General features: G+C 38.5%; 8 protein-coding genes and 1 non-coding gene across 12 annotated transcripts; 3 read left to right on the top strand and 6 right to left on the bottom strand.

The window, feature by feature from the left end:
* Window positions 1-148: 148 nt before the first annotated feature.
* LOC147939171 (uncharacterized) lies at window positions 149-2,060 on the bottom strand. The gene has a single exon (XM_087467698.1). The coding sequence runs from the start codon at window positions 1,397-1,399 to the stop codon at window positions 338-340; it is 1,062 nt and encodes a 353-aa protein (XP_087323824.1). The 5' UTR covers window positions 1,400-2,060; the 3' UTR covers window positions 149-337.
* A 1,468-nt stretch (window positions 2,061-3,528) lies between these two features.
* On the bottom strand, window positions 3,529-5,901 carry LOC104712891 (disease resistance protein CHS1-like). Its single transcript, XM_010429882.2, has 2 exons — window positions 5,349-5,901; window positions 3,529-5,193 (listed from the first exon to the last, which is right to left on the bottom strand). The coding sequence occupies exons 1-2, from the start codon at window positions 5,762-5,764 to the stop codon at window positions 3,705-3,707; spliced, it is 1,905 nt and encodes a 634-aa protein (XP_010428184.1). The 5' UTR covers window positions 5,765-5,901; the 3' UTR covers window positions 3,529-3,704.
* A 502-nt stretch (window positions 5,902-6,403) lies between these two features.
* On the top strand, window positions 6,404-10,385 carry LOC104712890 (disease resistance protein RML1A-like). The gene is made up of 5 exons (XM_010429880.3): window positions 6,404-6,976; window positions 7,093-8,197; window positions 8,297-8,605; window positions 8,694-9,851; window positions 9,948-10,385. The coding sequence occupies exons 1-5, from the start codon at window positions 6,507-6,509 to the stop codon at window positions 10,089-10,091; spliced, it is 3,186 nt and encodes a 1,061-aa protein (XP_010428182.1). The 5' UTR covers window positions 6,404-6,506; the 3' UTR covers window positions 10,092-10,385.
* Window positions 10,365-12,401, top strand: LOC104712889 (threonine synthase 2, chloroplastic-like). The gene is made up of 2 exons (XM_010429878.3): window positions 10,365-11,200; window positions 11,318-12,401. Exons 1-2 carry the CDS (start codon window positions 10,589-10,591, stop codon window positions 12,260-12,262), a joined length of 1,557 nt encoding a protein of 518 aa, XP_010428180.1. The 5' UTR covers window positions 10,365-10,588; the 3' UTR covers window positions 12,263-12,401.
* Window positions 12,402-12,520: 119 nt separating this feature from the next.
* On the bottom strand, window positions 12,521-13,645 carry LOC104712888 (uncharacterized). Its single transcript, XM_010429877.2, has one exon. The coding sequence runs from the start codon at window positions 13,573-13,575 to the stop codon at window positions 12,709-12,711; it is 867 nt and encodes a 288-aa protein (XP_010428179.1). The 5' UTR covers window positions 13,576-13,645; the 3' UTR covers window positions 12,521-12,708.
* A 932-nt stretch (window positions 13,646-14,577) lies between these two features.
* Window positions 14,578-16,602, bottom strand: LOC104712887 (uncharacterized). Its single transcript, XM_010429876.3, has one exon. It carries the CDS (start codon window positions 16,391-16,393, stop codon window positions 14,747-14,749), a length of 1,647 nt encoding a protein of 548 aa, XP_010428178.1. The 5' UTR covers window positions 16,394-16,602; the 3' UTR covers window positions 14,578-14,746.
* A 1,183-nt stretch (window positions 16,603-17,785) lies between these two features.
* Window positions 17,786-17,867, bottom strand: TRNAS-AGA (transfer RNA serine (anticodon AGA)). The gene has a single exon. It is a non-coding gene; the product is annotated as a tRNA-Ser (tRNA).
* A 147-nt stretch (window positions 17,868-18,014) lies between these two features.
* On the bottom strand, window positions 18,015-21,308 carry LOC104712884 (protein phosphatase 2C 16). Of its 4 annotated transcripts, none has more exons than XM_087464623.1 (6): window positions 21,075-21,308; window positions 19,533-20,642; window positions 19,087-19,434; window positions 18,880-18,985; window positions 18,377-18,766; window positions 18,015-18,277 (listed from the first exon to the last, which is right to left on the bottom strand). In XM_087464623.1, exons 2-5 carry the CDS (start codon window positions 20,235-20,237, stop codon window positions 18,393-18,395), a joined length of 1,533 nt encoding a protein of 510 aa, XP_087320749.1. In that variant the 5' UTR covers window positions 20,238-20,642; window positions 21,075-21,308; the 3' UTR covers window positions 18,015-18,277; window positions 18,377-18,392. The 4 variants fall into 4 exon arrangements, with proteins under 4 accessions (XP_087320749.1, XP_010428177.1, XP_087320748.1 ...); XM_010429875.2 differs by having other exon boundaries at window positions 18,377-18,727; XM_087464622.1 differs by having other exon boundaries at window positions 18,015-18,766.
* Window positions 21,309-23,481: 2,173 nt separating this feature from the next.
* Window positions 23,482-26,907, top strand: LOC104712883 (U-box domain-containing protein 51-like). The gene is made up of 11 exons (XM_087465899.1): window positions 23,482-23,635; window positions 23,715-23,788; window positions 23,877-23,998; window positions 24,099-24,290; window positions 24,373-24,589; window positions 24,694-24,729; window positions 24,820-24,919; window positions 25,029-25,390; window positions 25,474-25,846; window positions 25,932-26,335; window positions 26,722-26,907. Exons 1-11 carry the CDS (start codon window positions 23,482-23,484, stop codon window positions 26,905-26,907), a joined length of 2,220 nt encoding a protein of 739 aa, XP_087322025.1.
* Window positions 26,908-27,576: the final 669 nt, after the last annotated feature.

Here is a 27,576-nt window from a genome sequence, read left to right as displayed (position 1 = left end):
AAATCACTTTCTGAGTGATTCATGAATTACTAATTATAACATGTTGCCAAATCAAGTCTTACAAGTTTACAAGTCATCGTTTTTTAAATCGACTATACCGGTTTAGTAGTGCGGTTATGGTGAACTGACCCAAACACGGACAACTGAATGAGGAAAATCACATTTTTATTTATTTAAAAACAACTGAATTTTAACACATTCCTTACATATGACTTGGAAAACAAATGAAATAGCAGCAGAACAGCTAGACAAGAAGAACAAGATAAGTAAGCAAAATTAAAGACATTTCCCATAAAAAGATTCTTCTATGTGGTGGTTTTTTTTTCAGTTGTTATCACTATGATTTAGAGCAAAACCCGTCATGGTTCTTAGCTGAAAGCCGTTTCAAGAACTCGTAGGTAGTGATCATAGTTGTTGCAGACATTGACATTGAAGCACATCTTGGTCCCAATCCTCTATAACAAGCCGTCCATCCACCTTCCCTAACCAAGTTTCTTACAGTCTGTCCGATACTCGGTCCGCGCTTCCCGTTGTTACTACTATTACTACTATCTTCCCCATCAAGAACCTGCAATCTCGTCTTGATCGTGTCGAGTGGCATTGTAATCAAAGCAGCAACACTTCCAGCAATCGCAGCACTAACTCCTTGAACAGCCATTATCGTTTTGGAGTCTGGTTTAATCGCGTTACTGTTGTTGTTCCCACTCTCTTCGTCTTTCTTACAGACATAACACCCAATCCCACCCCAAACCATCCGCTGTGCAACAGAGTAAGAAGCCCACCAAACCGCATTAGACGGAGCATAAGTCAGAATAGATATCCCAAACCCTCTGTATAATCCCTTTGGTCCATCAGCACGAACAATCTTCTGAAATGCATCAAACCCGTTAACATAATTACACCTCGACGCATTGACAAGACCAGCACTTCCCTGAACCATAAGCCGTTGGCTAACCACATCAACAGGAGTCCAAACAAGCTGTGCAGCCATTGCAGCACTCAAACCTCCAACGGCGTTAGCAACTGCAGAAGCTTTAGCCTCAGTGAAACCTAAACTAACAGCAGCAGAGCCAACGTTACTCTTGGTAACCTCCAAGGCAGTCATGTACAAGGCACGAGCAGGGATTGTTCCCATCAAGGAAGTTCCAAATCCTCTGTACAATCCCCTTAAACCTTCATGTCTCACAAGAGTAAACGCAGTTCTGATACAAGAGCCTTGAGAATGACAAACTTGCTGCCGTGTTTTCATCAAAACAGCAGGATAAAGAGCTCCAGAGACACCTGAAAACAAAGCAGCTCCTAAAACGAAAAACTTGGATTTGTCAAGCATCTCCCAATTGATATCAGCTGGGATGTGAATCTCCTGTGCCGATTCTTCCTCGGCCGTACTTAGATTCATCTTCGCCACTTTTTTAACCCACCCCAGGAAATTAAAAAAAAAAAAAAAAAAAAAAAAACCCCTTTTTGTAAACAAGGAACACAAAAATGTTCCCAAAAAAAAAAAACTTGCTTGTTTCAGAGCTCGAGTTATACAATCTCTCTATCTGTACACAACTTTTATCTAATCTCAAAGTCACCAACGTCGCAAATTTCTATTTACAATCGGACACTGTAACCTATCCCCAGGATTAAAAGACCAAAATTTCTAAAAAAAGGTTAAAACTTTAGGATTCAACGAGGAAGGAAAAGAGGGAAACTTTTTCACAAGGCAAAACTCAAACCAAGAGACGACGGCATTTTTTTCTCCTGTGGAACCATGTCTCGGATCCAAAACGATCACCAAAACCATGCGGATCTAACAACATCTTCGAAAACAGAACCGATTATAAATCGACCTTACCCAAGTAACGATCATCCTCACCGGTAAGCGACAAAGAAAGAAAAAAAAATCTCACCGCAAAACCCGTTTCCTTTACCCGGAGAATACCCAATACGAGACCGATGTAAGAAAAAGGCGATAGAGAGAGAGAGAGAGCTAGATAGAGTAATCGCAAGAGGAGAGAGCACACGCAAATGAGACCTTTAACAGTTTATACTGTTATCGAGCAGACTCTTCTAGGGTTCCGTTTTTTTTTTGTTTCCTCTGTTAATAAACCAAATTGAGATCCCGGTATATCTATAACCGGCTTATATATTCCGGTTTGGTTCACCAATTGCTCTTTTTCACTCACAAAATTTACCGGTTCATCAATGTGACAAAGAAAACTAAACCGGAATTATTTAGGTTTTGATTCAATCGTGTATCATCAGGTTGTGTAATAAACTACTAATATTTTCGATATTTGTGCAAACACTAATAGATTGACAAATCTGTTTTGCTTAATTTAAAGTTAAAAACATTTATGATCGAATATTAAAAGCATTTATTAAGGAAATAAGGAAGATCATCTGGTAAAAAATAAAATAAAATCAGATGCTGGCAGTTGACACGTGTCGATCATGACTAAGGATTAAACGAAAGCGACAAAAATGGGGAGCACAGAGCACTCTCAGAAGGAGGAGATGGACGGCGGAGATACAAAGAAGCTAAAATGTAGTCATCGAAGCCAACGGCTGAGATGTTCTTCTCGGATCAGACCCAGCAGAGGAGAGAGAAATTGGATCCGCTTTTAGTGATCTGGATAAGATGACGTGGCGTCCATATCCTTGGGACGGTTGTGCAGAAGATGAAGGAACAGAGAGAGAGAGAAACAGTGTAAGAGGCAGCACGTGATATCCGATACCTTTTTCACAGTTCCACTTCCACTATGTAGCCTCGAGCTTTTTTTTTATTTTCTTCTCCTTTGATGAAAAAAAAAACAAAGTTATAGATTTATCAGTTCCTAGAAATGCTAAATTTTAAGAATAGAGTGGTGGTGGTCCTTGAACAATATGATACCAAACAGGCAAACACCAACATAAAATAATTTGAATTCTGTCATTGTATCATAATAACTCGAAAAAAATACTATTGTACTAAATTTAATTAACCTTGGGAGTTTCACATATTTGAGTATGGAATCAAATATAGTACTGCTTATTTAGAAATACCCACTACCCAATCACATACACATTTCTTTATTGGTCCACGTTTAATTAGTTCATCGTTAATCCTTATCTTCAACGGATTAGGATTTTAGTTAATAAAGCGGGTGAAAAACAAAAAAAAAAAAAAACAAAAAAAAAACTGATTCCCAAATGTTTATTTACACGATTCAGCACATGATTTGATTCCATATAGTCCGGTACGGTACGGTCCGATCGGAACAATGTTGGTTCTGAATGAATTGATGATGACCATAAATATTCAGCCCACCACAACGTTAACTGGTGTTGATTTTTTCAGCCAGGGAGAAACTTGTTATTTAAGGCCAGACCAGTGTTGATATCCTAACGTGAAATGACTGAATTCTCTTAAATTTGGCATCATAATAATATGCGTATGTGCTTTGATATCGGCTGCATCACATTGTCATTTTAGGTTTCAATATTCAACAATAATAATGTACTAGTAGTAGTATTAATTATTATGTGAACTACTCTTGATGATTAGTAGAATTTGCCTAGATTGCTGCTAAATCGTTTGAAAAATAAAGTGGTGGCTCAATACAAGAATCTATAATTAAGTATAAACAACATGTCAGAAAGAATCTATATAGATCATATGTAGATTAAAGATCCGGATTCATCAGGTCCCGGTTCGGATCCTGAATTTGGATATCCCTCTATTCCCGTAGTTCATCTTTGTCCAGTTCGAGTTTAGCTCTGAATCTCGCGATGAAATCATCAGTTCTGGTATCTATGTCGGGGATCGGACAGAACAGGCTCCCGTCGGTGGACTTACCTTCGCCTGATTGAGCTACATCCGGATCATCGGGTTCGTCGGAGCTTATACTGATGTCACTAGCCATCCTGACGTAATCTCCAGGCGGCGTAGGGATTGATATCACTGGTGATTTGCTTCCAGTGCCTAGGAATCGAGCTATTTTAGATAGGAAAGTTGGTTTAGATGTCCGTGGAGTCACCGGAGCTTCACCAATCGGTGCGCGTAATTCTTGTGGAGCTTTGCGATCCTTAGCTAGAGGCAATGATGCTGGTAGTAATTCCAGCGGAGCTATAGGAAATGCGTGTGTGTCATCAACAAAGCTCTGTTTAGGTGGAGGCCATGGATTTGTTGAATAGCCTCTCTCGATTTTAATTTTGTTGTACGAGAAGAGCCTCTCTCTCTCAAAAGAAGGAGGTGGAGGTGGTGGCCGTGGCATTGGAGGATCTGAGCTGAAGAATAAATCAAGGTCATCCTTGCTCTGTTGTCGCTGCTTCTTCTTCTTACTTGCATCCCAAGAATCCCCGGGAGGGAGAGTATATAATCTTGACCATCTCCTAGGCTCGTCGCTTCTTTCCACTACGTTCGATATCGTATCTTCTTCATCTTGTACTTTTGCTTCAAGCCTCTGCAATGCAATTTCCCAATCTTTTACACTCTTGCCATTGAGAAAGGAACCAAGTATCTTGAGGGACAATGGAAGGCAACCAGCTACCTTGGTAGCCCGAACTGAAAGCTGTTTGAAACGATTGTGAGGAGGTTGCTGCTTAAAAGCAAACTGATAAAAGAATTGGAGAGCTTCATCATATCGCAGACGCTTCACTTCATAAACGTTTTCCAACCCTTTAGCCACAAACAAACTAGAATCTTGAGTGGTTATGATAACTCTACTTCCTTGACCTAACCAGCTAGCGACCTTCCACACGTCCTCGACTTGTTCCATCGTATCCACACCATCGGCTATAAACAGAACTTTTCTATGTACAAGCCTTGATTTTACTGCATGATCCGATCCATCTTTGGAGTTCTTTATTGCTTGAGCTTTGCTTTGGAGGACAAGTTTTGAGAGAAACTCTTCTTGTAATCGTGATGGGCTGCGTTCCTGATAAATCTTGTATACATTCTCTAAAAAAACATGTTCATAGAAATTGTGTGATACCTTTTCATACGCGTATCTCGCAAGGGTTGTTTTGCCAACGCCTCTTACCCCACTTATCCCGACCATTTTTTCGACATCCTGGCTGTGAAATCCTATATCCAACATTTCATATAAAGCTTTCATGTGACAATCCATCCCAAAAAGGTCACTGTAATCACTTGGTGTTGTGGAAGTAGTCAGCTTCTTGCATACATCGTCCGTTACTTTGTCTATCAGACCGGCATCATCGTCCCTGTCGTCATATATGGAATATTGAACTATTATTGTCACTTGAGGAATCACCATTCTTCTATATGTTTTCGTTAAATTATAAGATCTTTCCAGGTAATTCCAACTACAAGCAACAAAAGAATTGATAATAGAGGGGAGTCATGAACTCAGATATACCAATTGTCCGTGTGTTCCCCGGGTAAGCTGGCCAGCAAGGTCAGTACCCTACTCCACGTCAACCGCGTCGTCCCTGTTATCGAATGTAAACCGGAAGGATCAATTTCATAGAAGATTGGTATGACACTGAGGGAGCCTTCCTTCATAAACTTTAAAAGCTCAGTGAGCTGGCTCATGCACCAGAACGAGGAGATGTAGTTCTCCGACACCACAACGAGGGCAATTTTTGGGTATCCGATATCCTGAAGCAACTGAAAAGGCTGGTCCTTGAGTTCCTCCTTGAAAGTTGTGATGCCCTTTCGGTCTAAGGAACGGTAAAGATGGCTTACAAAACATTTGCCCGTGTCAGACTTTTTGAAACTCACAAAGACATCGCACTTCTGTTGGATGGATGATGATAAAAGAGAGGAAGCCATATTCGTCTGACCAAGTATTCTTGAATCTTAAATCCAAGGGAGAGGACTTTTGTGAAATCTCAATACAGAGACAAAGCGCTACAGAGACTTTTTCGATTGATTCACCAGAATTACCTTTCGAATCCAACTCAAGGAAGGCAAACTCGAGAAAATAAATATATGATTATCCAATTACTTGAACATGCAACTACGTGAATGATGCTGCCTATGATGGCTCAAAGAATTATTAATTAAAAACACGTCTATTTAGTATTTACTATTTAGTGGTTGCGTAGTTGACTTGGTATGCTTCGTAGTCCTATATAATTTTAAGTATCTATCGGTTAGCACTTAGCTGTAAATGTATTGAAAACAATAAATCACTTTTTGAACTAGAATGAGTGATGATGTTACATGGAAGAAAAGCAAAAACAAAAATCAAAAACTATATGGCTGGCTGCTTTGAACTAGTAGTATTCAATTTAATTAAACAAAATAAGAAAAAGATAAAAATTTAACGTGTTTCAACATATATAACATATAAAACCAAATATATTTCATCAGATTAAATAGTATTTTTTTACTAGTAAAACTTGATTGGACAATAGAAAGAAAAAAAACAAACTTAATCACATGATCAGCCACCCTTGCAGGTTTAAGTTTAAGATAGTTGACCTCTAGATACAATGAGACTCGGCTTATTCTTTTGTTTTTTTTTTTGTTCATTTGTAGTCTTCCTCTTTGTTGAAGTAGATCCTTCCCTATGGCTTCTTCATCTCCATCTCGTCTCTGGAACTACGATGTGTTCCTCAGTTTTCGTGGGAAAGACACCCGCAGGAAATTCACAAGTCATCTCTACACAGCACTTCGTTATAGTAATATCGTTACTTTCAAAGACGATAGAGAGATTGAAGCGGGTGACACAATTTCCGATGAAATCTGCCAAGCGATTCAAGATTCTAGGTTCGCTGTGGTCGTTATCTCGGAGAACTACGCTACTTCTAAGTGGTGCTTGGAGGAACTCCGGATGATAATGGACTTGCACACTGAAGATATGATCAGAGTCGTTCCCATCTTCTACGGAGTAGATCCCTCTGACGTGAGACACCAGACAGGAAGCTTCGACACTGCTTTTCAAGAATACAAAGCGCCAGAATTGACGGAGAAGGTTCTCCGATGGAGATACGCGCTTGGTCAGGTTGCCAAATTGGCAGGCATACATACCGATGAAATGTGAGTGTGTTCTGTTTTTTTTTTTGTTTGTCCTTTTTTATTTGGAGCGTTGTGTTACAATCTTTATGAGATGTTTATGTTATATCTTTGAACCATGCTTTAATTTCTCATATCAGCTTAGACGAGGCTACAATGATTAAAGATATTGTTGAAGATATTTCAAGTCGGTTGTCATATATGCATCCAATAGATTTTGGAAATGTTGTTGGAGGGGAGGATCACATGGAACGAATCACTTCTCTGTTGGATATGGAATCCGAATCTGGAGACGAGAGTTGTATGATTGGGATTTGGGGAATGGGAGGCATAGGCAAAACCACCATTGCTAAGTGTCTCTATGATCGATATTCTCGTCAGTTTCCAGCTCACTGTTTCATAGAAAACGTTAAGGATATATGCAGAGAACATGGACTCTTATATTTACAAGAACTAATGCTTTCCATAATCCTCGGTAAAGAAAAAGTTGTGAAGCTGTGGAGTGTAGAGCACGGATCTCAACAGATCGAACTAAGGCTTAGTCACCGTAAAGTTTTTCTTGTCCTCGACAATGTGGACGACGTGAAGCAGTTACTTTTCCTGGCAGAAAAGCCAAGCTGGTTTGGTTCAGGGAGCCGAATCATTATAACCACACGTGACAAGGGTTTGCTCAAGACGCGTGGTGTAAACAGAGTACATGAGGTTAAGTGTTTGGAAGAAGACGATGCACTGCGTTTGTTTAACCACTTTGCTTTTCAAGGAGGAACCCCACACTCTCATAGTTATAAAGAACTCTCAGTCCGAGCTTCTCGGCTTGCCTATGGTCTGCCTTCTGCCCTTCAATCTTTTGGCTTACATTTCGCTGAGAAGACCACCTTGGAGGAGTGGAACGAAGAGCTGCATATATTTGAAACTTCTCTACCTCAAAGTATTACAAAAATCCTAAAAACTAGCTACGAGAGTTTAGACACAAGAGACAAGACTCTGTTTCTTAATATTGCATGTCTTTTTAATGGAGACCATGTCCGGCGTGTCAGGTCCCTTCTTGATGAAGGTGAATCTAGAATAAAAGGTTTAGCGGCAAAGTCTCTGATCGACATTTCTACTGATGGGTGTATAACTATGCATGCTTTGGTTGAACAAACCGCAAGAGAACTCGAGATTGAAGAAGCTATAAGCATGCCCCGGAAGTCAAGAATCATGTGGGATCCTGAAGAAATTTGCTATGTACTGAAAAATAACAGAGTAAGCCTTCTCACTCATCTTTTTTAATTCTATGATATGCTAATATATATATTTCGTTTATCTCTATGCTAAGAGATTTTTTTTCGTTGCAATCATCAGACGAACGATCAATTAATTGAATGCTTGTCACTACATACGTGTGAGATGCCTAAAAGTATGTTTGTCATGGGGAGCGTGTTTGATTCTATGCATGGCCTCAAATATCTCAAGTTGTACAAGCATTCACAAGATACGGACTCCAGGCTAAAACTGATCACTTCTAACGTTTCCTCCACTTCCGGTAATCTTAGGTTACTGCATTGGGATGCCTATTCACTGAGAGCTCTCCCTTTTGTATTTCCTACGTACTATCTCGTGGAACTCATTCTACGTTATAGCAATCTTGAAACCCTTTGGGACAAGAAGCCGGTAAAACTACATTTATGGAAATTTTGACTTGTTGTATCTCTTTGATATATGTCCCTCTCTAAACTTCCCTTGTTACATTTTTGTTTAGGATCTGAGGAAGTTGAGGAAACTAGACTTGTCAGGTTCTAAAAGTCTGCGCAAAGTTTCAGATCTCTCAAGCGCCATCCAGCTCGAGGAGGTGAATATGGAAGGCTGCACGTCGTTGGAGCAGATTCCAGCGTCCATCGGTAGGTTACCTTCTCTAAGAAAACTAAATCTATCCAAATGTGTTGGCCTAAAGAGCAATGTTGTGGTTATGAAAGAATCAACGGACTTTCAAAGATGCAGCAACATGCAGTCCCGGCCTGTCGTATTGGAGTTTCCAGCTGCTATGGAGACACTAATACATCTTACAGATGTATCTGTCGAGGGAGAAATCAGTATATTGTTGTCGTCTCTTAAAGGGCAGGCAGGTCACCTCTCTTTTAGTACCGAGAAACATATCCCAGATGAATCGATGATGTTCGCATCAAAGCTTTACGGTTTCAGAACACTCAACATCATGCGGTCTAACTACAGCAAGTGTGGTTCTTCTTTCACATGCTATAGATTTTCAGACTTCCCCATCTTGACAGAATTAAATCTAGTCAACTTGAACATTTTAGTCATCCCCGACGACATTGGTCAGCTGGTTTCCTTGGCGAAACTAGACCTCAGTGGAAATGATTACAAGAGCTTACCAACAGCTATGAGAAACCTTTCCAAGTTAAAGTATGTTAGGCTTTGTAACTGTCGGGAGCTCAAAGCATTACCAAGACTACCTCAGGTGGAAACACTCATACTCTCAGACTGTGTTAACCTCAAGTCATCTATGGAAATATCTGTAGAGGAAGAGCCGAGCAGGTACAGTTTGCTTGAACTTTCCCTCGACAACTGCAAAAGTGTTGAGTCGCTATCGGCTCAGCTTGTTCACTTCACCAACTTAAGAGGGTTAGACCTTAGCGGTCAGGAATTTGAGTCGGTGCCTACGGGGGTTAAAGATCTACTCTCGCTACTAACTCTCAGCCTTAATAACTGCAAGAACCTCAAATCATTAACAAATATCCCACTGAGCCTCAAATGTCTCAATGCACATGGGTGCAAGTCATTGGAAACTGTTTCGGTTTCCAAAAATCATTCTTTAGAGAACGTTGATCTTGGCCATTGCTTGCGTTTGAAGTTAGATACTCATCTAATCAGTCAGCTTCAAATCCATACAAGCAATGAGGTAAAGCTTTCGGCACTGCCTACTTGTACACGAGAATCATAGCATGTAAAGCCAATTCAACTATGTGAGGCTTTTAATTTGTTTTTCTTCTTGTAGGTATCATCACAATGCGGCTGCTTATATCAACCAACAAAGAGCTTCCTAGAAATCCATCCCGTGCAGATTTGTGCAGCCATTGTGCCTCTCGGTTTTGCTGCCATTGTCATGGTGTTATGTCTTGATTTGTTGCCGTTTCATTAATCTTTCTGGGTGACCTCCAGACCATATTACTTACATCAACCATTCAAGACATGCTATCTTTATGAGGAAATAAAACTACTCTTTTGCTTGGTGTTTCGACTTTTTATTTTATTTTAGATGTCTTAAGAAAGGGAAATAAGGCAGTAATCAAATTTTTTTTTATAGTCAAGAACGAGATAATATTTTTCCACACTGGTCAAGTGGTCCATCCATTTGCTTACTGTATCTTTTGACCCAGTCCGTATTAAAAACTAAATTCATGCATGACTCTTTGATGTTCAAGATTCATTTTCATATTTCCTAGTGTGGTAGTACAATTTGTATTCCTTGGGAATTTGGAACAATTAGAAAAGAAAAAACAATAAAGGAATAAGTTTTTTTTTTTTTTTTGTGGAATACTTTTTAAAGTTATAAATTGAATTTGTCAGTGACAAAGGTGTAGTCAACTTCATTCTTCTCTCCAATCAAACGCTTCACTTTACTCTCTCTCACTCATAATGGCCTCACTCTCTTTTCTCCACTCCGCCACCTACTTACCTTCCCACTCTGAAACCACACTCAAACCTCACTCCTCCGCCGTCTCTTTCACCGTCCGATGCACCACCTCCTCCACTTCTTCCTCTCCTCCGCCTCAAAAACACCGCCGTTCCCCTGATGAGAACATCCGCGACGAAGCTCGTCGCCGTCCTCACCAACTCCAAAACCTCTCCGCACGCTACGTCCCTTTCGACGCACCACCGACTTCAACCGAGTCCTACTCCCTCGACGAGATTGTCTACCGTTCACAGTCCGGTGGTCTCCTCGACGTTCAGCACGATTTCGCCGCCTTGAAACGCTACGACGGAGAGTTCTGGCGTAAACTCTTCGACTCTCGCGTCGGCAAAACCAATTGGCCGTACGGATCAGGCGTTTGGTCTAAGAAAGAGTGGGTTCTCCCCGAGATCGACGATGACGACATCGTCTCTGCTTTCGAAGGCAACTCAAATCTCTTCTGGGCTGAGCGATTCGGTAAACAGTATCTTCAGATGAACGATCTGTGGGTGAAACATTGTGGAATCAGCCACACTGGCTCGTTTAAAGATCTAGGCATGACTGTTCTTGTTTCTCAGGTCTACCATCTTTAACAAAGCTTACAACTTTATTATCCTCTGTTTTTGCAACTTTAACAAAGTTGTAAACTTTATAATCCTCTGTTTTGCAACTTTATGATGGTTCTTGTTTCTCAGGTGAATCGTCTCCGGAAAATGAACAAACCAGTCGTTGGAGTTGGATGCGCTTCCACTGGAGATACCTCCGCTGCTCTATCCGCTTACTGTGCTGCCGCCGGAATCCCGTCGATCGTGTTCTTACCGGCGGACAAAATCTCCATGGCTCAGCTTGTTCAGCCGATTGCAAACGGAGCGTTTGTGCTTAGTATTGACACTGATTTCGATGGATGTATGCATTTGATCAGAGAAGTCACGGCAGAGCTTCCGATTTACTTGGCGAACTCTCTCAACAGCCTCCGTCTCGAAGGTCAAAAGACGGCGGCGATTGAGATATTGCAGCAGTTTAACTGGGAAGTTCCTGATTGGGTCATTGTTCCTGGAGGCAATCTTGGTAACATCTATGCGTTTTACAAAGGGTTTCATATGTGTAAAGAGTTAGGTCTTGTTGATAGAATCCCTAGGCTTGTTTGTGCTCAAGCTGCTAACGCGAATCCACTTTACTTGCACTACAAATCTGGTTTCAAAGAAGATTTCAATCCGTTGAAAGCAAACACTACATTTGCTTCTGCGATTCAGATCGGTGATCCTGTTTCGATTGATAGAGCTGTCTATGCGTTGAAGAAATCTAATGGAATTGTTGAGGAAGCTACGGAAGAAGAGTTGATGGATGCAACAGCTCTTGCTGATTCTACGGGGATGTTTATATGCCCTCACACAGGTGTGGCGTTAACGGCATTGATGAAGCTGAGGAAGTCTGGAGTTATAGAAGCTAATGATCGGACTGTGGTGGTGAGTACAGCTCATGGATTGAAGTTTACGGAGAGTAAGATTGGTTATCATTCCAAGAACATTAAGGAGATGGCTTGTAGATTGGCAAATCCACCAGTTAAGGTTAAGGCAAAGTTTGGTTCGGTTATGGATGTTCTCAAGGAGTATCTTGCGAGCAATGAATCTAAGTGTTAAATAATAAGCTTTGTTTTGTTTGTGTTTTTATTGGGAAACCATTATTTGTATCTAGGGCATCTATCTTCAGGTCCTATGATATTGTTGGCTTGTGTTATTAGAGGAAGTAATGAAATTGCGTTTCTTTGGACTTGTCAAATTGAAGGACTGGTTAGTTCCATGATCACATACATCAAAGTACAACTACATGTGCTCTAACAAACTACATGTGCTCTAACAAGTACTCAGGAGACCTGTCTTGTTATATATATATTAAAAAAAAAAAATCAGAGTTCCAATTTCTTCTTTAAAACCAAAAGAACTCAATATTGAGTTTACTTTAACACTAGGACAAAAACTTAACTAGAACATAAGTAATATAATAATGTTGCATTGCATCACAAGTTTCCTACTTGAGGAAGTAAAACTAGTTCGAGGAGCAGCCTCTTCCTCGCATCACCAAAGCTTTAGCAGTAGGTACAACGGCCAATAGAGCCACAACGGCCAGGAAAAGGCCAACTACTTCCACTGCGAATTGGTTCAGCCTCACCAACTACAAGATTCCATCCTCCTACGTCATGTCTACGAAGTTTCAACGCCTTCTCTGCTCCTTGTTTCAGATCAATGTAAGCATATCCCAAGGAAGCACCGGTTTGACGGCTTGCGGGAACAAATACGCGTGTAATCTCCCCAAAAGAAGAGAAATAATTACTCAACGCGCTCTTGATATCATCCACAGGAATGGAAGGGTCAAAGCCCCTAACAGAGATCGTTTGACCATTGCCACCAACAATCTGCTGGTATGGATAAACTTTAGCAGCTGGTGGTATGGTAAACGCAGCTGGTGGTATGGTAAATGCAGCTGGCTTGGCACTTGCAGCAGGTTTATTTGCAGGTTCCTCAGAAGAAGATGATTCATCCTCAGACGAACTGGTCTCTGCCTTGGTTCGAGTAACTTTGTCATCTGGAGAAGTGTCCATGTACGATGAGTCCTCGCTGTCAGAAGCAGACACAGCAGGAGGCTTCATGACAGGAACTTTCTCACCCTTTACTGCGATCAAAATCGCCTGTAGATCTGCCTTCGTTGCCAACAAATCCACCTTTGCTTCGAGCCGCTGAAGACGATCAGCGATTCCTTTCATAATCTCCTTCATCTCAGATTTTTCCTTCCCGGGATGAGCAATTATCACATCTTTCTTCGGCTTCTTCAGATTCACTTTGGTCTTTATATCATCTTCCTGCTCCCTCTTGAGTTCTTTCAAAGACTTTGTGGCCTTAATCACGGCGGGAGTTGCTTCACCTTTGGTTGCGGATCTCTTGCTAGACTCAGCCATGGAGAAGATGAGAAGAAAAGAGAGAAAGAGCGATTCTAGCCCTAGCTTGTTGCTTAAGATAATATATATTAGGTTAAAAAAATTATAGAATCCCCTATATATTAATGTTATGAAATTGATAATTAAATACATTTTCGGATTTATTTGTTGATCAAATTTTTTATTTTTAAAAACAAATAGAAAAAGAACATTGCTTTTATATATGTCAATGACATATTTATGTAAATACTAATGAAATATAAGAGCATGTATTAAAAAAAAGCACAAAAGCTATGTTAGCGCAACACATCAGTTTTTTTATGAGAGTGTTTCTTTATTATTTAATTATTAAAAGTAAATTCTATTTTACAAACAATAAAAAATACATTTATTTATCACTTTTATACATTTTTCTCATTGCATTTTTAAACTTATGATTAATTTAAATTAAAACCTTTAGTCTAAAAATATTAATTTATCTATTTAATGGCATAGTGATTTAGATAATAATGTGAAACATAAAATATGTGAATTTGATTTTTAGAAACACAAAAAGTACATCATAAATTTCTATACCACCTTAAAATTCTTTTGTAAGTTCAAATATTTCACTGGTGAAACGTATTTTACAGAAAATAAACGCAAATTTGAATAAACGAAAATTTTTTATCTACACCACTTTAAAATTCTTTTGTAAGTTCAAATATTTCACTGGTGAAACGTATTTTACAAAAATAAACGCAAATTTGAATAAACGAAAAAAATTTTACTTACATATTTTAATTTACACAAAAATATTTTAAATCTCAAATAATAATTTACTTATAATATTTTATTTAAATTGATTTAAATTGATTTATCCCGCAGATAGATAGTGCAAGTGCTTTTTTATAAAGCTAACGCAGCTTCTTTGTTAGGCAACATAGGTAAGACTTTGACACTTTGTTGTGGTCGTATTCAAAAGCCCCCGGTGAGACCCTAGACATCTTCCACAGTTCGACGATACAAAATGGGGTTTGAAACTGGATACTAAATTTGTGTTTATTTATGTATACACCACAAGATTATACGTATAAGAAAATTTAATAAATGTAAAGAAAAAACAAACACAATATAGTAAGCCAAAAAAAAATAGAAAAACCAACGTTCCAGAAAAACCCATTAAGAAAGAAATAAACTCTATACGCTTGGGCTAAGGCCTGTAACCCGTTGAAGATCCGGATTCATCGAGTCCGGGTTCAGGTCCTAAATTGGATCTCCCTCTTTTGGCAGAGTTCATCTTCTCCAATTTGAGTCCAGCTCTGAATCTCGCGATGAAATCATCGGCTTTGGTATCTACGTCGGGGCTCGGACAGAACATACTCCCGCCGGCCGATTGAGCTACAACATCCGGTTCATCAGGTTCGTCGGAGCTTATGCTGATGTCACTAGCCATCCTGACGTAATCTCCACGCTTCACAAATTTCCAAGCCGGCATTTTAAACGGCGGATGAGGAGGCGGCGGCGGGATCGGTAACAACGGAGATTCGTTACCTGTGCCTACGAATTGAGTTACTCTAGCTGGCGGATTCGGTTTAGATGTCGGAGCTTTACGAAGCTTCGCGATTGATGCTCGTGATTCATATCTCCGTTCAGGTGGTGGCGGAGGAGGAGGAGGAGGCGGTGGATTTGAAGTGTTGGTTCTTTTGCTTTTACCTTTTTTAGATGAGAAAAGCCCCTGTAAGAAAGGTGGTGGAGGCGGTGGCGGAGGCGGCGGTTGTGGCATTGTATAATAGACCAATGGAGGATCGGAGCCGAAGAGTAAATCGAGGCCGTCGATGCTCTGTTGTCTCTGCTTCTTCTTCTTCCTCCGTAACGCTGTTAGAAACTCTTTAGTTGCTCCTCCTTTCTTCTTCTCTTGTTTATTGCTCTTCTGATACACACTCGTCGGAGGTGGAATCGGCGTCGCCGCCGCGACAAGTTCAGCTCTCTCTTTCTTCTCTTCCTTTGGAGGAACATCTTGGTACACTCTTTTAGCCTTCCTCTTCGCTTGCTTAGGCTGTGGAGGAGGAGCACGTGGCGGAGACGGGATATACGGCGGAGCAGATGGCACTGTTAGCTCTTCTTCTACTACTTCAGCTTCCGTCGTCGCAACAACCTCAACTTTCTCAGCTTCGGAACCGTCGCTTTGAATCTTTCTTCCTTCTCCGTTGTTGCCGTTGCGGTCTGGTTGAACTATATCTTCCGGCGGTGGTTTAACCTCCTCTTGCCAGTTTCTGTAACTTTGATTAGGATAGATCGGATCTGTATCTTCATAACGGCATTTACTTACACGTGTATCATCGTAAAATCTCCACCGTTCATCGTCTTCGTATTCCCGGAGACTCAGATCTGGATACGAGCTAACACTCCTTAATCTACTAAACCTCTTGTACACCGTCTGATCTCCACGATCGTCGAGCCAATAACGCGGTGTAGCACCTCCTCGATCGATGATGGACGGGGAGCTGGAGAATTTGTTACGAACGTCTTCTTCTTTGGTATGATTGGTGTCGTCATTATTGGAGTTGCGGCTGAGGAAGCCGCAAAGGACGGCGAAGAGTACGAGAACGAAGTTGAGATAGTCCCAGCTTTTACGGACTAAATGAGGTCGAAAAATCTGTGAAACGGAGGTGAAGAAAGGAGGGATAATGAAGAAGACTATGAGGATGGCAGCTGCTCCGGCGAAGAATATTTGAGTGGCGACGGTGGTTGCACGGCCGCCGAGACTTGCGGTGCGGCGGAAGTAAGTGTTGTTGTTGTTACGGCGTGATTGAAGCCAAAACGGCGTAGACGCGTCTCCGTCTTCTTCTTCTTCCATACTCTTTGCGTTTTTATTATTTTGGCTTTTTGAGAAAGACAACTTTTTTTACAAGTTTGGAGTGGTTGGCTTTCGATGCTGTGTGAGATGTGTTGCTTTTATGCTTTGTAATGCTTGGGGAACTGGGTTTGGTCTTTTATTTTAATAAATATAGTAGTAGTATATATTTTTGTGGATTTACTACTTTACACAACACAAAAATATGTCTTTGTCTTGGTCTTGGCATATTTAGATATGTTATTAGAAAAATAATCGGATAATGATAGAAACGTAGAGATACATTTCACATTTCGCGTAGAGGATATCTAAGCAGATGTATGTATGTTCAAATTAGTACTTGTAGTTGACTATACCTTTACCCTTAAGATCTGACCAGTTCCCCTGAGTTTGAGTGTCGACAAAAGGGAGAAAACAAAGGAGATAAATTTGTTATATGTCCCTCGTATGGGATATGTAGTACGTATACTTCATAATTGATTAGTTGTATAAATAAATTTGCAACTGTCACAAACTATCCATTAAAATATCTGAAAAACATCATATCCACAAACTCTAAAATCCACATTTTTTCGAAACTTGAGTTAACTTATACTCCCAAGTCTGAAGTCTTTACCATACCCTAGAGAAATGATACTCAATTAATCTTTAAATTCCGAATAAAACTTTGGTAATCCCACAAAACAAAATAAAGTAATAAATGGTTCAATTGCTACCGGGATTGCTACATACGTTTCTTGGGAAATTTTTTTTGTTTTGTTTTAATTTTCAATGACTTCTTGGATAAGCTGGAAAAATGGTGGTATTTGCTTGTGAAAGTTGGAAATGGAAATTCAAAGGCCCCTTACTAATAATACAGCTGGATTACATGTAGCAAATACATTTTGGTACGTCAAATAATCAAATTGTTCAACGGAATCATATGTCTAACGTGCAAATAAACACGTTTTCTATATGAAGCTGATGCCTAATTAGTCTTTTTAATATCTAATTTTCGAATAATAAACTGCTAAATGTTTTCTTTATATTATCAAAAATCAAATCATATATATAAACTAGCGTTTAGGTCAATGGAGGAGGGCCGGTGTTGTCGTGGCTTTCACAAATGGCTAAACCGTCAAGTGCAATATACATATGAAATCTTAATTTCTTGATAACTTGTCTAAAAATGATATACTTTCTTTTACAATCCAGAGTTTACGCGGTGCCAAACTGCCAATGATTAATAAATAGCTTTCTAACACACTTACGGTTTCACACGTCACCACCGCATTTGTAATTGATTTGATTTCTATTCTTACCCAAATTAGGAAAAGAAATAGATTTACATTTCGTACGGTATGAATGAATGTGAGATGATTAAGGTAAGTTACGGATTAATACAAAAATAAAAAACGTGAACGGCAGGATTCGAACCTGCGCGGGCAAAGCCCACATGATTTCTAGTCATGCCCGATAACCACTCCGGCACGTCCACCTTTTGTTTATTGTACTTCTTTACCACTCCTAAACCCAACCTTGAATCACTTGGATCCAAAACACTCAATTCAATGTCAAGTAAGTTATGGAATGTAAAGAATCAGTAGAAAAGGGTAGTAAAAAAGAAAAGAGAAATGCAAGAAGGTTAATGTGACAATAGTTTCAATTACAATTTCATTTGCCACATCTCAAAACTATTACAACATATTCATCTACTTTAATACTCAACCAAAAAAAAAGCATATTTTTTGCCTATTTCTTCTTCTTCTTCTTATACATAAGAATCCCAAAGTTTCATGAGAAAAAGGAATGTACTTATAAAATTAGCTATGCATCATCTTCTTAATCTTCAGTCTTCTCCTCCCCAACCCGCATTTCCATACCTTCTTTTTTCTTTTCCCAACCCCTCTAACAATATTGAATAAATATAATATGTAAAAACTTGTCGACATTAGATCCTTAACGATCTAAACTTACCCCCAGTAAAAAAAAAGTAAGTAAGCGTACTGTTTGTAATTAAGCTTCAAGTTCTGGTCTTGAATTTTCTTTGAGCTTTCAAGTCAATCACAATGATGGAGATGTTGTCTTTACTTCCTTTTTGAATAGCAAGCATGGAGAGGTAATCAGCCGCGGCTTGGCAAGCTGGGTCTGTTCCTTTGCCTCTCTCTGCTATAGGTGGTGCACCGTTCTTCTTGTGCCACATCAAGATCCGTCTCCTAGCCAATTCGCAAGCTTCTTGGTTGTTCATTACATCCCAAAGACCATCACTGGCTAGTATAAGACACTCATCTTCTCTTGACCGCGGCATGAATGTCACTTCCGGTTCTGGGATCACATATGGCTTCAGATATCTGTCACCTGCATAGGTCCAGAGGAGGAAAAAAAAACGCCGAGGATCTAATGTTTCATGAAGGGGAGTAAATTCATAACCAAGGTAAGTTTTGAAACCAATAAGCCAACTCACGACATTCATAGATGCATTAGTAGTCATCAAGAGAAGCACTGCTTACCTAGGGACCTAGACATGGCAAGAACACCAAAAACACGTGCGCCTTGCCATTGTATAACTTTACCCCCAGCATTTTCTATTCTTGCATATTCATCCTCTCTATCTGGCTGCAGAAAAAGAGAAAGAGGTAAGAAACAACTTGATCAACTCGGTACATTAGAGGGTGCTTAACTCTAGGATAGAAGGAAAGAAAGGAAACTCTTTTTACTTTGTGATCGACTGATAAGGGCATGGCTTCTTTGCCACGAAGTAATACCGCCCTTGAATCCCCACAGTTAGAAACTACTATATGTGATGAGCAAACTAAAGCAACCACAGCAGTTGATCCTACGGTCTCAGAGGCAACCGCCTCAAGAATCTTATCAGAAGAACCAACAACGGCTCTGCTGACTTTTCCTCCAATCTCATCATCAACGGTTAGAAAACAACTAGTGAAGACTTTCTCCCACTGGACCTGCCTACCCTCTCCTGTGTTCCTCTTGCATAACTCATCTTTAATGCGTTCAATTTCTTCAGCCAAGACAAAATGGAGTCTATCTCGGCAATAGTCAGCAACCTACAAGCAATAGCTAATGGATTTTAACGGCAAAATCACAAAATCAAAAGGTTATTTGGATTCAAAGAGAATGTAGAGAAAATGAGAATACAGCATACCTTATGGCCTCCATGACCATCATAAACACCGAAGAAATGACCAGTGAGGTGTGTGAGGCTAGGACTCATACCCTCATGATCTCCCATAAGCATTTTGATAGGAAGTTTAAGAAAATGAGGCAACACGGCAAAAGCATCCTCCATCTCAGATCTATTACCTTGAATGGAAACGGTACCCCAAAGCGGTATACAATCTAATTCATAAACACTTCTACCTTTGACCAGCTGATTACTATTTACTTCAGGCAAACGAATGACAACCTCAGAAGCCGTTACACCTGAACCATCTTCTTCTACACTTGTATCCTCACCCGCAATAACAACTTCAGCAGTGGGGACCTGCTCGATGCTTGATTCGCCAACGATAATAGCAGTTGCAAGAACTCTCCCGTTATCTATTTCAGACAAGCTTAACTCAGAGCCAGCATCATCAACAACTAATAAGCCTTCACTAATGACTGCAGCACTATTATCATCCTCCTCCACAAGTACCTCGTCTTCATCTAAAACATTAGTAGAAGAAGAAGAAGAAGACCCGGTTTTCAACAATTCAGATTCACCTTGTTTCTGATGTTGTGAATCAGATAACAAATCAGCAGAATCAGTAACGTTCTTGAGCTGAGTGATCTCCACAGGTGATGATGAGTCACACATTGTATTAGCTAAGCTAAGAGTCATTGCAACAGCAGGAGTCATCTCTTCCATGAGCTCCCCAACAAAATCAGAAATCTCCCCACACCACACCACACCACACCACAGAGAAAAAGATGAGAGATATCGAGTAAACTATTATCTTCAACGATGGAATTGTGTAGGAGTAATCATTCAATTGATTTCATCTTCTTCGGTTCATGATCTTGATTTTAGAATATATATCAGCGACTCCAATGCCGCTTAATGTTCATGCACTAGCTAAGCATAGTTTAAAACACATACACAGAGAGAGGACGAATCAAAGTACCGGAGGAGATGGAAACAGATCTGAAACGGATCCTCTGTAATTTTTTCTCCTTCACTCTGATTTTTTACACCCCACTCTCTCTCGATCCCCAAAATACCAAACAAATTGGGTTTGATCTTTTCGCACAAATCCTTAATCTCGATTTCACCCTATTTAGAGAGAGATCACAGACAAAAAAAAAAAAAAGAGCACTAATCAAAAACTTATACAGACGGGCTTGACAAAATTTACACACACACTCAAAAAAAAAAAAAAAAAAAAGAGGAATCCTAACAATTCGACAACACGAATCAAAGTAGACGAAGCATGGATCTATATATTATTAATAAATAAAAGAAGGTTTCCAGCTTTATTAACCCAGAAATAGAAAGATGAATGAAAAAAAAAAAAAAAAAGCTTTGTTCTTAAGAAAACACACCAAAAGCTCAATAAACAAGATTAAAATATATATATATATATATATAAAGAGCATAATAATAAATAGCACAAAGCTTCATCATTCTTCACTATATATACACAGGAACAAAAAAAAAAAACAACATAAAAATATCAGGAAAGCCAAAAAAAAAAAAAAAACTTACGAGTTAAATGAATCTCTTAAGATATTCGAATCTACAAACAGAGATGGAACAAAAGTAAAGTAAAAGAAGATGTAATCTCCTTTGATTGAGAGAAGATGATGATTGTTTTGTTTCTCTCTGCTGGGTCGAGACTCGAGAGAGAGAGAGAGAGAGAGAGAGAGAGAGAGAGAGAGAAGGGAATATTGTGTGGTATGCTTTTTTCTCTCTCTGTTTCTTCTTTTTATTCCTTTTTACAAAAATTATTTAAATAAAAAAAAGGAGTATTTATTATTACAAAAGGGGATTATTAGAAGGACACGTATACACACACAAGCCTTTGTGAGAACTTTTTGTCCTTTTATTTTCCACAACTTTTTTTATTTTTGTCCTTTTTTTTCTTTTCTTCAGGCGACACCTGTCGAATCAGCTTAACAACAACAGATGTTATTTTTAATTCCTTGTTATTTATTATGATATAATCAAATATCCCCTATATATATATATACACTAAAACCATGCCTAGTGTGATTTGTTTTCGATCTCAAATTACCAAAACAAGAAGTGAGAACGCATTTGGCTTCTCTTATATATATACTAGATTTTCCCCATATAAGTGATTTATGAACTGTAGTTTTTGTTTCTTTTTATGCATTCAAAACATTAATATGTCCATAAATTAGCTTTACAAATCTATTAATATTTTGACATGTAGATAAAAACTATTGATTTTTAAATGGTAATCATGAAGGTGTGATGTTTAAGTTGATATAATATTAATGATTTATATATGAATAATATTCTTCTTTTTTTTATGTGTATATGACTATATGTTTGTGAATTTTAAATATGAAAATGAATAAATTGAAAATTAGTTAATGAGATATGGATCAATGAATCTCAACGAATGAAATCTTGACGCTTAATATATTTGTTCAATGGATTTTATTTTCTTTTCTTTTTTCATCTTAATGTTATTTTTTTTATTGACGTTTTAGGATTATTTTTGCGTTTCAAAATAATTACATTTTAGATTTTTAATGTTACATTTGATATATTTTAAAAAAAAATTAACTTTGAGTTTATAAAAAAAAATTATCTTAAGTCAATTTCAATTTATACAAGAAAAAATTTCATACTTTTTATAATTTATGTAAAAATATCAAAAAAAATGATACTAGTTATTATGAAATAGAGTGAATATATTTTATTTCGAAGGATTATATTTCGTTACCAAGTATTATCTTTTGAGACTAACTAAAAATTATTTATCATTTACAATATAAAATGTAATCTTAAATTTTGAGAATTATGTTCTTATGTCAATATTTCTACAGAAATATCAATATTTTAGTTTTTGTTTTGTTCATATATATGTATTTGGTTTTATTAGTTTAGAACAACTCTTACCAACTTGTCTAGAGGACTCTCCTAGTGAGAATAACACAAAATGATTGTTATCAATAAGAAGAATCAGCCTAAACAAACAATAATATACATGTTTTCTTTTGCGACAACTAAAAAGTATAATCTTTATGGAATAAATTGTCTTAAAAAGTACTAATGTATCGATGAGAAACGTATAAGAGATGGTGATACAAAAGATGGAAGACGACAACCACGAAAATATAATAATATATTTTGGTTGGTCCTTTCTTTGGCTACGTAAATCAGAAACTGCAACGTGTGTTTGTTTTTTTGCAAGTCAATTTAATCGCAATAATTTCGATTTCTACCTCCGCCCACGTGGCTATCTGATTGATCCGGGACGGACGACGATAAATAATGAACACGTCCACACACTTCATTTTGTAGCAGCTCAGAAAATGTCAAAATTCGTCGATATATCATTTGCTGTCGTGCTATTATTTAACCTAAACTAACAAAATTCAGTAATATATGCCGTGTGTAAATCCAGATGTGGTATCTTGTTGTTAAAAACGCACCTTAGAAAGTCTAAAACATGCATGATGCATACTAGCTAATTTTAGTACTTATCGACAAGACAAAATAATCAACTTAGTATATATCATATTTCATTTTAATCGAAACGGTAACTTTGGTTATAAGTTCGATCGCACCAGCAATTTCCCAAAAATTACTTTCTAAAGGTAAAAATTAAGAGTTGAGAAATTTTCCTTTTTTTTTTTTTGTTTTTTGTTTGTTTCACAAGACAGTTGAGTTGTTTGAGAGAAAAAACCTCCCAAAATTAGCAAAAATGCAAAACCACTCAAAGCATCATCATTCACAATGTATAATCTGTTACTTATTATTGTTCATCGGTTCTTCTCAGAAGCTGCAGAGCCAAACAAAAGAAAACAACACAATCGATTTTGGTTGTGGGTGTTAGTGATAAAGACATGATATAATTGAGAGATATTATAGTTTTGCTTTGTGAAGCAGGGTTTCTTGAGAAGCAAGTCTCTCTAACATGTATTCAAGAAGAGTAAGAGGGACCTCGGTGGATTTTGACGCAATCACGGCGATCGCAATTGATAAGGACAAGAACAGCCAACACGCCTTCAAGTGGGCCGTTGAAAATCTCCTTCAAGATTCTCCACAATGTGTCCTTCTCCACGTTCAAGGTAGGCATCTCTCGTCATCTTCGTTGTAACAACAATCAAGTTAAAGAACCCTAACTATAAGAATCCTGTTATGCAGCAGGAAACACAGGAAACAATCAGGACGAGTCACATCAATTGTTTCTTCCTTTCAGAGGATTCTGCACTCGAAAAGGAGTTAGTGATCGGATCATTACCAAACTCCTTTGTAACAACACATCACGTATCATGACACTAATTATTGTGTATATACACCTTTTCTCAGATCATAGCTAAGGAGGTTATTCTTGGCGATCTTGACATCGCCAATGCTTTGGTTAAATACATAAGCAACAATTTTATTGCAAATATCGTTGTTGGCGCATCTGCACGCAACTCCTTCCTCAAGTCTCTTCTTCTTTTCTCTTTTTTTTTTCTCATGCTTGATATCATCTGAAACTTTGGTTACTATAAAATGCTAAAAATTCAATCTCTCTTTTGTGGTCAGGAAGTTTAAGAGTCCAGATGTGCCCACAACTTTGCTTAAGACGACACCGGAGACTTGTGCCGTCTTTGTTGTGTCCAAAGGTAAGCTATCAAGAAGCAAATTTGCGACTCGGCCTCAGAAACTTTCCAAACAACAAAATCTCTCTTTTTTGTTGTACAACTCAACGAGCTCCATTTCCAGTGATTCCGAGAGGTAAAATCTTAAACTCCCTTCTAAGTTCTAACCTTTCGCTATGGCTTTCGTTTCAACAAGATTTGGTTTACATATTTTACAGGGCATCAACATCACCTGTATCTACACAAACCAACAAACCAATATCAGATTCCTACCTATCCTATTCACCTCGCATCTCACCACCGCAATCTGTAAGTGAGATTTCTCACTCAGAGAGGACTGACAATGGCAGCTACGGTGTGGTATCAACCGTGAGTTCTTACACCATCTCTTCAAGTTCCAATACCAACAGAAGCTCGATCTCTTCAACGTCCACGGTTAGTAGTATTTCATCACTGTCTAATATACGTTTAGATTCTTAGTATTCTGACATTTCCTTCTTTGTATTAATCTGTATTCTGGGATAACTGATCATGCACAGGAAAGTCCACTTGCGGGAAATCTCGTGGAACAACAGGTAAACTTTTCAAGATTTGGTCCCGGATATACACAATTTTGTCAACATGGTATTGACATGGTGTATGATGTTTGTGGGATGTCTTACCAGAATCAAAATCTTGAAGCAGAGGTGAAAAGACTAAGACTGGAGTTGAAGCAGTTTAAGAAGGACAAAGATACTACAAACCAAAAAGAAAACGTAAGATATTGTTGATAAAAATTGTTGTTTCCTTATATTCCAGGTGGTGAATACTAATCATCAGATATTAATTACATTTATGTAGTTTCAAGAACTCCAAATACCTAGAGCTACTGCAGCCCCAAGGTCAGAGGAAGCAATAGAACTGCCTAGATTATTGTTTGAGAGGGCAAAGCAGAAAAGGGAGTCTGAAATCCACGCAGCTGAAATAGCAAAGCGCATAGCGCAAATGGAGAGCCTAAAGAGAAGATTACAAGAGATGCAAGCCAATTTAGAGAAAGAGAGAATGGTCAGTGAAGTCTCTTACAGACGTTATAGTATCAAAGATGTTGAAGCTGCAACCAATGGTTTTTCTGATGATCTAAAGATTGGGGAAGGAGGTTATGGACCTGTTTACAAAGCTGTCCTCCATTACAATTCTGTCGCCATTAAGATCATGAAGTCAGGTATCACAGAGGGACTCAAACAGTTCCAACAAGAGGTAAGTGAACTATAACGTGAGATCTTTATGTTGCTTGACATTTTTCTTCTCCTCGACTCATACATATGTTTCTTCTATACTAGATTGAGGTTCTGAGTAGCATGAGACACCCTAATATGGTGATCCTTCTCGGTGCATGTCCCGAGTTAGGTTGTCTTGTGTATGAGTATATGGAAAATGGAACACTTGAAGATCGCATCTTATGCAAAAACGATACACCTCCACTTTCATGGAGAGCAAGGTTCAGAATAGCTGCTGAGATTGCCACAGGACTTCTTTTCCTTCACCAGGCTAAACCTGAGCCCCTAGTTCATCGTGATTTGAAGCCAGCAAACATTCTGCTTGATAAATATTTCACTAGTAAGATCAGTGATGTCGGTCTAGCTCGCTTGGTACCTCCCTCTATGGCTGATGATTCCTTCAGTAACTATCACATGACTTCTGCAGCCGGTAAGAGTTTTTTTTATCTTCCATCTCTTTTCAATGTCTTAACATGGAACCAGTGTTGATGTTTCTTTCCCTCTTTGGCTCACTGGAACAGGTACATTTTGTTACATCGACCCTGAGTATCAGCAAACCGGAATGCTTGGAGTGAAATCTGACCTCTACTCCTTTGGTGTAGTGCTTCTGCAAATCATTACAGCTATGCCAGCAATGGGTTTAACCCATAAAGTAGAGATGGCAATTGAAGATAATAAGCTCAGAGAAATTTTGGATCCAAAAGTATCAGAATGGCCTGAAGAAGAGACTCTGGAGTTGGCTAAATTGGCTTTGCAGTGCTGTGAACTGAGGAAAAAAGACAGACCTGATCTTGCTTCAGTACTGTTACCAGCTCTTACCAGGCTAAGAGAGTTTGCTAGAGAGGATCATGAACGTATCCAGGACAGAACATATGTGTCATATGTACACAATTCAGTTTCGCTTCCCAAGATTCCTCACCCTCAGGTTGGTTTCTTAGAACCGTTCGTTTTGAGTGATATTAACTGCAAACTGAACTTAGAAAATTCTACACAGTGAGAACCTGCAAGAAAAGAATTCTAATCTTGTTCACCTGTTACATTGACTATATTCATACACAATAAGTCAATAAGCATATCAATAAAACGGATCTAGATCTTAGATGATAAAAGATACATAAAACACCTTTTTTAGTTCTGCATACATGCAATATATCACACCAAGAGGAGTTTAAGATCATATTTGTCATAAAGTAGGTACAAACAAATCTTTTTGCAAAACTTTCTCAGTTCATGAATCATTTCTCTGCTATGTAGAGAGTGGGTCGAATGAGAAAATCCTATTGAGTATTGACCTATGGAAATTCGACGTAGATCAACAAGAAGCTGACTGTGGCAGTACCTGCGACCCACGAAGAACTTGATCCGTATAGGAGCAGTAATCATTACATATCAAGAACAAGTCGACCTCCAAGATCACATACAAGCAAGAGCAAAGGCAAGCGTTGGTCTTTTATGAGTTGTGCTCCATCCAAAGTTCAGTGGGGTGATCTCCCGTAGTGTGTGGGGAGTTCCTTTATCTTTGTACCATGAAACACTTAAAAGAGTTTTCTTCATGTAAAATGCAACACTATTAAAAGATTTGTTCATTTGTTGTTTATTAATGAAAGATCCTCGTTTGATGCACAAACCAAATCAAATCAAATCGTCGTTTTGCATGATCATGATCTACGGTAAAAAACTATATTCTAAGCAAAAGTTAAGACTTAATATTGTTTGTTTCAACAATAGCAGCTTCCAATTCCATGGTTAGAGCTTAGAGGAGGTTTATTATACAATATCAGTGAGTTTGATAGAGAAAAACACAAAACCAAAAGTAGTCACTGTGACCTGATCCCCACAACCTTGCTAGCAAAATCCAGGAGACAAAATGAAATGCTTAGAGCAGAAGAGGTATTCAGGTGAAATAAAACCAGAGGGAAACAAATATACGATCTTTGAAAATCAAGCATGATACATACTCATTCTCTGCATTGCATTATAAGCACAGTGAACCATACGGAAATATATCAACAGATGAGAACAAAATGATGCGAAATGATAAGAAATACAAGAAAGAAGAGCTTCTTCTCAAGTCTGATACAACACATCCATTTCTTAACAAATCAAGGAAGATGGTAACATTGATGATGAAACAGAAACATAAAACACTAACTAGCAGAAACACTC

The sequence above is a fragment of the Camelina sativa genome, chromosome 9, assembly GCF_030686135.1.
Source record: "Camelina sativa cultivar CO46 ecotype springtype chromosome 9, ASM3068613v1".
In the NCBI taxonomy this organism is placed as follows: domain Eukaryota; kingdom Viridiplantae; phylum Streptophyta; class Magnoliopsida; order Brassicales; family Brassicaceae; genus Camelina; species Camelina sativa.
The sequence above is the reverse complement of the archived record's forward strand: the minus strand, read 5'-3'. Positions and strand labels throughout refer to the sequence as shown.

Excerpts from the sequence above, each read along its gene's own strand:
- LOC104712883 (XM_087465899.1), top strand. The coding sequence starts at position 23,482 with ATGTATTCAAGAAGAGTAAGAGGGACCTCGGTGGATTTTGACGCAATC. Across the intron at positions 24,291-24,372 it reads ATTTCCAGTGATTCCGAGAG|GGCATCAACATCACCTGTAT; the intron begins GTAAAATCTTAA and ends CATATTTTACAG. Across the intron at positions 25,847-25,931 it reads GACTTCTGCAGCCGGTAAGA|GTACATTTTGTTACATCGAC; the intron begins GTTTTTTTTATC and ends TCACTGGAACAG.
- LOC104712891 (XM_010429882.2), bottom strand. The coding sequence starts at position 5,764 with ATGGCTTCCTCTCTTTTATCATCATCCATCCAACAGAAGTGCGATGTC. Across the intron at positions 5,194-5,348 it reads GGGGAACACACGGACAATTG|GGACGATGATGCCGGTCTGA; the intron begins GTATATCTGAGT and ends ATATGACGACAG.
- LOC104712887 (XM_010429876.3), bottom strand. The coding sequence starts at position 16,393 with ATGGAAGAAGAAGAAGACGGAGACGCGTCTACGCCGTTTTGGCTTCAA.
- LOC104712889 (XM_010429878.3), top strand. The coding sequence starts at position 10,589 with ATGGCCTCACTCTCTTTTCTCCACTCCGCCACCTACTTACCTTCCCAC. Across the intron at positions 11,201-11,317 it reads TGACTGTTCTTGTTTCTCAG|GTGAATCGTCTCCGGAAAAT; the intron begins GTCTACCATCTT and ends CTTGTTTCTCAG.
- LOC104712888 (XM_010429877.2), bottom strand. The coding sequence starts at position 13,575 with ATGGCTGAGTCTAGCAAGAGATCCGCAACCAAAGGTGAAGCAACTCCC.
- LOC104712890 (XM_010429880.3), top strand. The coding sequence starts at position 6,507 with ATGGCTTCTTCATCTCCATCTCGTCTCTGGAACTACGATGTGTTCCTC. Across the intron at positions 8,198-8,296 it reads ATGTACTGAAAAATAACAGA|ACGAACGATCAATTAATTGA; the intron begins GTAAGCCTTCTC and ends TGCAATCATCAG. Across the intron at positions 8,606-8,693 it reads CCCTTTGGGACAAGAAGCCG|GATCTGAGGAAGTTGAGGAA; the intron begins GTAAAACTACAT and ends ATTTTTGTTTAG.
- LOC147939171 (XM_087467698.1), bottom strand. The coding sequence starts at position 1,399 with ATGAATCTAAGTACGGCCGAGGAAGAATCGGCACAGGAGATTCACATC.
- LOC104712884 (XM_087464622.1), bottom strand. The coding sequence starts at position 20,237 with ATGGAAGAGATGACTCCTGCTGTTGCAATGACTCTTAGCTTAGCTAAT. Across the intron at positions 19,435-19,532 it reads ATGGTCATGGAGGCCATAAG|GTTGCTGACTATTGCCGAGA; the intron begins GTATGCTGTATT and ends TATTGCTTGTAG. Across the intron at positions 18,767-18,879 it reads TGCCATGTCTAGGTCCCTAG|ATCCTCGGCGTTTTTTTTTC; the intron begins GTAAGCAGTGCT and ends ATGAAACATTAG.